General features: G+C 46.4%; 1 protein-coding gene across 4 annotated transcripts in view; it reads right to left on the reverse strand.

The window, feature by feature from the left end:
• Window positions 1-5817, reverse strand: part of CHRDL1 (chordin like 1) — a 46340-nt gene extending 40523 nt beyond the window's left edge. For 2 of the 4 annotated variants that reach the window (XM_067304320.1, XM_067304319.1), the window contains exons 1-3: window positions 5612-5817; window positions 2700-2846; window positions 634-746 (exon numbers count right to left, since the gene is read on the reverse strand). In XM_067304320.1, coding sequence (XP_067160421.1) covers window positions 634-746; window positions 2700-2796 — 210 coding nt within the window. In that variant the 5' untranslated portion in view covers window positions 2797-2846; window positions 5612-5817. Of the gene's footprint in view, window positions 1-633; window positions 747-2699; window positions 2847-5611 lie in introns of those variants that run through there. The other 2 variants (XM_067304322.1, XM_067304321.1) reach the window with 1 other exon arrangement.
• Between the last annotated feature and the right edge of the window lie 345 nt (window positions 5818-6162).

Below are 6162 nucleotides of genomic sequence, written 5' to 3' on the forward strand. Positions count from 1 at the left end.
TGTGTAGGACATGCTTAGGGGGTCTATGACTGCTGTGTCTTAGCATCAGGCATCAGCTGACGGCAGCGAAAGGGTTTGTCCTTTCACGTCCTAGCCAAGTCCCTCTGCTCCCCGTGCCCTTTTCTCGTTTCTCATTGCCTCATTCTTCTTTCCGAGATTTTTGTAAACGGTGATATCCCTGCCTGTTCCTTCAGCACGGTAAGGCAGCAGATGCTTTGACTGTGCAAATGCCTTTTGGAAGATGTGGGCACTGTCTTTAGATCAAAACACAACCGAATTGTACTCTGCATAATCTTCCATGTTGGTGGAAGTACAAGGATTATACAGATGTAGGAGGATCTGGTTATTCGAGGTGTAGTGCTCTGCAATGAGCACAGCTTGTGGCTAGTTAAGGAGCTTTTTTGTCTGTCCTGTGCAAGCATTTGTGCCAGTATCGGCCTTCTCTGTTAATGCTTTCCCTGGGCTAGGATCACCTGCCTCTATTTCCCGCAGCTTCCAGGAAACTCAGCATGAATCAGAACCCCCGAGCAAAACCAGCTCCGGGCTCGTCATGGTGTAGATACAAGGTAAAGGCTTCTAGTCAGTTAAGCAAGCAGAAAAAGTTGTAAAAGAGCAGCAGCTGAACAGCCCTACCTCGGAGCAGAGACAGTTAACACAGTAAACAAGGCCGTAGGGTTCTAGATAAGGATGCCATCTTTCTCCTACGCGGTACTTCTTATCTTGAAACACACAGTATGTATCTGAATCTGTAAAACAGTGAAGAATTGAAAGAGAGGTGAAGAAATGATCCCATTCCATGCTTGAGAAGTGTTTTATGTTTGCAGCGTTCTCTGTAGACTACGTTTGAGAATGATACATAAAATTTGGTGAAGATCTACTTTTTTTCTTTCCCTGGAGAATCACACTTTAAAATTGGGATGCCCTTAATTTTTGATGCTGTTGTTTCTAACTTCCCAAACCAAAATAAAGTGACCTCCCCATTCTCTCCAAAGTTGCAGCTCCTGAAACAGCTGGCAAAACAGCTTTCATACAGGGTGAGTTTAGCCTTTCACCTGTGGAAGATGTAGTTTCAGATCCTATTTAGGTCACAAAATTAAAGCTCTCAATTGCTCAGACAGGTTCACAGGAAACAAAACCTTTTCATTGCAAAGCCAAAGCAAATGCCTCCACTCAGGAAAAGCCCAGGCTCTAGAGCAGAGGGATTTCTGAACACAGGGACTACAAATGGAAGATGTGCGCATTGCATTTACACTGCATATTCAGTATCACCATATTTTAACAACCCAATCAAATAAAAGCTTGTCATAGTATTTCAAAACACTTTGTGTTGACTTATATATGCATCAGCTTCCAAATTATTTAAGATCTTGCTTTTCACTAAGCACTTGTAATCTTGCAAGTACAGTTTTGCAGAAGTCCATCTACCTACCAGACATTACTGCCCTGTCTCTCACTGTCACATTATAGTTTCATGTTAAAAACTCAAATTTCTTCAACAGAAAGGGTTTTATTACAGCAATATTTCCATGAGAGAAGTACTTGCTGTTATCTTAATGATGTCCAAGCTCAGCTTGATTCACCACCCTCAGTATAAATGATGCTTCAGAGTATCAGACAAACTACCTGTCTTCCAAGAGATAATCCAAGAAAGGAACGTGTTTAACATTCACTGGCCTAAAAGAAGGTAGCAAGAGGTAGGGATTATTAGTAGCAACTGTGAAGCGATCTGCTTTCACTTCACACAAAAGCCTGACAAATGAAATGCAGGATCTGGAAAAGCAGCTGGCTGAAGTGGAGGTTGATAATTTCTCACGCTGCTTTCTCTGAACAGGGATACCTGCACTGTGTTTTCTTGCGAGTAAAGAAGGCCTTCTCTGAACCCTTCCCCCCCCCCTTTTTTTCCCTTTTTTCATCTACCTGCTTAGAAGCAGAAGCTGCTGACACCGAGACTGCAGTTTTTAACTACTTCTCAAATGCAAGCAATGTGCTTTGCAAGAGGAAGGCCAAGACCTGGCATGCACAGGTGGGGAAACCATTCCAGATAGCTACTAACAAGGCTGTAGCAGTCAGTAACTCCTACAGACTTATTTGGGTAGTTATTCCTCCTTGCCATGCTTTCTGAAATGTGTTAACATCTCCCACAGATGACAGGCCTTGTAGAAATATTCCCTTTGCTTTGTTTGTGCTCTTTTCAATGCATCTCATCAAGTTTTTGACAGTGCGTAGACCTTTAATTTTCTCAAAGGATATATCTAATCCAGTTCATATGAGGTTGTTTTTGGAACACAACAGAGCAGTCTTGGAAGAGCTTCACGCTATCTGAAAACCTCAGCACAATAGTCTTACACATGGGACAAAATCCAGATAATCCGTCAGATGTTTATAGAGGTCACTAAAATGGAATTAAGCACTCCCCTCATTCAGAGCATTTGAAATTAAACAGATTCTTCAGCTGATGTGTTATGTTCTTTAGGACGCACTGAACCTGTATGGCTTTAGGAAAATGCACCCCAAATGTGGGTGTGACCTGTTTCTACTAAATGAAGGATTAGAAGGAGGATGAATGCTAGAGGGATTTGAGTGCAATTCCATGGCTTAGAACATTTTTGTTTGAAGATCGTTTCCGAACCATATTTGTCAGATAGAAGGAAAATTCCAAATGCGGGTGAATGTGACAGCTTTGTTTGAAGGTTACTTACGTTTTACTTGTTCTAGTTTACCTCCGTCTATGAAAAGGAGACAGAGCACAATGAAAAAGATAAAATGAAAATTCTCCAATCTCCACTTTCTTCTCATCTTTATCAACAAAAGTGAAAAACGGAGCCTCCAAAGTAGAGAACGTTGAGCTGTTGGGAAGAAAAGATTAAAAGAATTAAACTAGAGGCTGTAAGATGTTTAGTTCTCTGACATGGTTTCAGCCAGCACACAGAAATCCTAAACTGCCAGAACCAAAAAATCTGTCTGTATTAGACATCTTCATTTAACAGAAAAAGCTTTGGCTTTAGATCAGTTCATATTTGGAAAAGGGACCTCATTCCCATTCATGAAAGCTGAAAAATGGGTATTACACCTTAGAAAGCCCTTATCTTGTCTCAAAGCAGAGAAACCCGGAAAGGAAGCAAGCTAAATTCTTAAAGTTCTCTTTCATGAGAAAAATAGTTGGGGAGATTTTCTTGGAGAGCAGCTCTTTTGGATGTAACTAAGGAAATACAGGTGTCAGTTGTAACGTGTTTGCTTCTTCATAAAATTAACCTTGGATATACACGGTACCTTAGCCCCGCAAAGTGGAAATACCTACTTGGGGTGAAATGCTGGCCGTGCTGTAGGCAAAGGGAATTTTCTTCATTGAATCTAATGGGCTTTCACCACTATTGAATTCACCCCCCCCCCCCATCTCCCAGCTACTATTGTTCTGGCATTGTGTATAATTAATTTTCCTAGCGTTAACCCTTTCACTGCCTTGAAATCTGAAAGTACAATATAGGAATGACATGCCATCTTCATTCTTGTAGATCTTTACTATCAAAACCTCGCACATGGAGCACAGCTTGATGTATTATTGTCTGAGAGGTGCAGAGATAGTATTGTGCTTGCTGCAAGCACCTTTCTATTTATCTTTTTCTGGCTTTTTTGAAGATGAATTATTTTATAATGAAAAAAAAGTGAGTGAATAATTAACTAAAGTAGAATTTATTTATTTTTAATAGCCAACATAAGATTCAAAATTAAGAAATATGTAGGCTCTTTACTGCTCATCAGAGATCATTGCAAAAGTATTATCTTCCCAAAATACACTTGTCCAAAATTTACAGTGTTGAAAAGGACTGGTTTTGATTTTAACAGCCTACAAGTGGATTCACAATGAGTTTTATGAAAGTGAAAAAAAGATTCACTATTGGAAAAATAAACAATCTGCTTTGTAAACTAATTTGACCGCTTCAAATTTCATGTTAATAATAGCCCCATACATGAAGAGCTTTCAGTTGACACATAACCAAAGCAGTAATATTTATTATATATGTATATTCAGAATTAAGTAGTGCACAGACAGTTTAGAGAAATGAACTAAATTGTTACTCAAACTATAAAGAAGTCACTGCAAGTTAACAACCACTTAAAAACCCCATCTCCTTAGCAGGACAATTCCATGTGACCTGGGATATTGCAAGAAAAAGTGGATGATTTGATTTTATTGGGGTGTTTTTATTGCCTTTACTGTTTAGGGGTTCTCCACTCAGTATTCCCAAAACACAACCAAAACGGACATCTTCCTTGACTAATCAAATCTATGCAACTACTCTGTGTATACTCAATAGGCTCATTCAAAATAATGCGCAGTGCATGTGAAAACATTCAATAGCATAATGCTACTTTAAAAGCACACTTCCTATGCAGTAACAAAATATAATTTTCCATTTATTTTGGAAGCAGAGAATAATATTCCAAATTCAGAAGAAAAGTTTAAGTCATGTTTTCCTTTCAACATGTTCAAATCACATAGGACATTTGTAAGCCAAACAAACTTTTAAGAACTTGTTTAAAATGAAAACCTCGCAGTTTAGTCTCAGGACATCATGCCTGCATTGAAAACAACAGTAGCACATCACTGGGACTGGCAGAAATGGGAATGTTTAAATACTTTGGCCTTCTTGGGGGTTGCTTAAGCAAACAATATTTACAAACGGAGCACAATAATCCTTTGTGCAGCTCTTTACCTGTTTGCTACATTGGTTAGCTCGGTTAGAAAGAGCTCAGAAATCCATCCATTTTAAATGTCAGGTCTTCAAAAGGAAGAACATTTTAAATCTTGGGTTGCTTATGCTCCGAAACGCTGCACGGCGAGGTGAAATGGAGGAGTTAATAACAGAAATGGGATGGGGACTTTTGATGTCTTTCTTAATTCTCTTTAATTTCTGTATTGTTGTTACTCCAAATATAAACACATACTTTGCATTATTAGCACACTCCCTTTATCTCCCCAAAGGGCAACGTCCTAAAAATATTCTTGGATTTAAATAACCTCAGTTAGGATTAACCTGTTAATTATTGGTGTGTTTTGTACGTAGCAGAAGCAATGAACCTGAGCCACTTTTTATACCAGCGATCCACAACTGGAATGAGGCGTATAGGTCTGTTCGTGCCGCCGTGCCCTGCGGGGAGCGGCCAGCCCGCACCCCGTTTGGCCGTGGCACCGGCCCCGCCACGGTTTGCCGTCGAGGCCGAAAAGGGGACGGGGACGGGCCGGAGGAGCTGGGCGCTCGGAGGGGGCTAAGGCTGCCGCCGGGCGGGGAGCCGGGCCGCGGCGGGGCCAGCGCCGGGCGGCGGGGCGGGCAGCGGCGGCTGCCGTCGGGTCTGCTGCTCGGGCAGGCGCTTCCCAGCGCAGCCGCGGCTCCGGCTCGCGCGGTCCCGGGGCCGGGTGCCGCCGGGGCTGGGTGCCGCCGAGGCCGGGGCCGGGGCCGGGGCCGGGTGCCGCCCGGGCGGGGGGCGCTGCCTGCCCCGCGCAGCGCGGCAGCGGGGAGCAGCCCGCGGCGCTGCCCCTGCCCCTGCCCCTGCCCCGGCCGGCGGCCCCGAGCCGGCCGCGCGTCGTGCCGGGGAAGGAGAGCTCACCCACCTGGGGCCGGGCAGCGCCGGCGCCGCTCGGGACAGCCGCGGCGCTGGGGCTCCCGCGAAGTAGCGCCTCGGCTCCGCTCGGCTCCGCTCGGCACGGCAGGGCTCTGCCCGCGGCGGCTGCGCTCCCCGCTCACGTTGCCATAATCTTCTCCCGGCGCTCGCCGGGGCTCTCGGATCTCCCCTGCGGTCCCGGCAAGCGGGAGGTGGCGGCGGGCGGGCGGATCCCGCAGCCCCCGACCGCGAGCCGCCGGGGGCGAGGGGGGAGGAAGCCGCCGCGCCCGAAGCGCGGGGCTCCGCGACGTGCCGGCCTGCCCGGCGGGGCACCTGCCACCCCCGAGCGCGGGCGATGCTCGCGGCGGCGGCGGGGAAGCGGCCCCGGCGCGGCGCTCCGTCCGTCCGTCCGTCCGTCCGTCCCTCTCTCTCTCCGCCCGCCCGCCCGTCCGCCCGTCCGGCTCCCGCGCCGCCGCCGCCTCGCCCGCGCCCCTCTCCCGCTGCCGGGCACCGCGCCGTGACTGACAGGGGCCGGGGTGGAGTCTGCGCCGGGCTGGGGGG

The sequence above is a fragment of the Apteryx mantelli genome, chromosome 13 (assembly GCF_036417845.1).
Source record: "Apteryx mantelli isolate bAptMan1 chromosome 13, bAptMan1.hap1, whole genome shotgun sequence".
NCBI lineage: Eukaryota > Metazoa > Chordata > Aves > Apterygiformes > Apterygidae > Apteryx > Apteryx mantelli.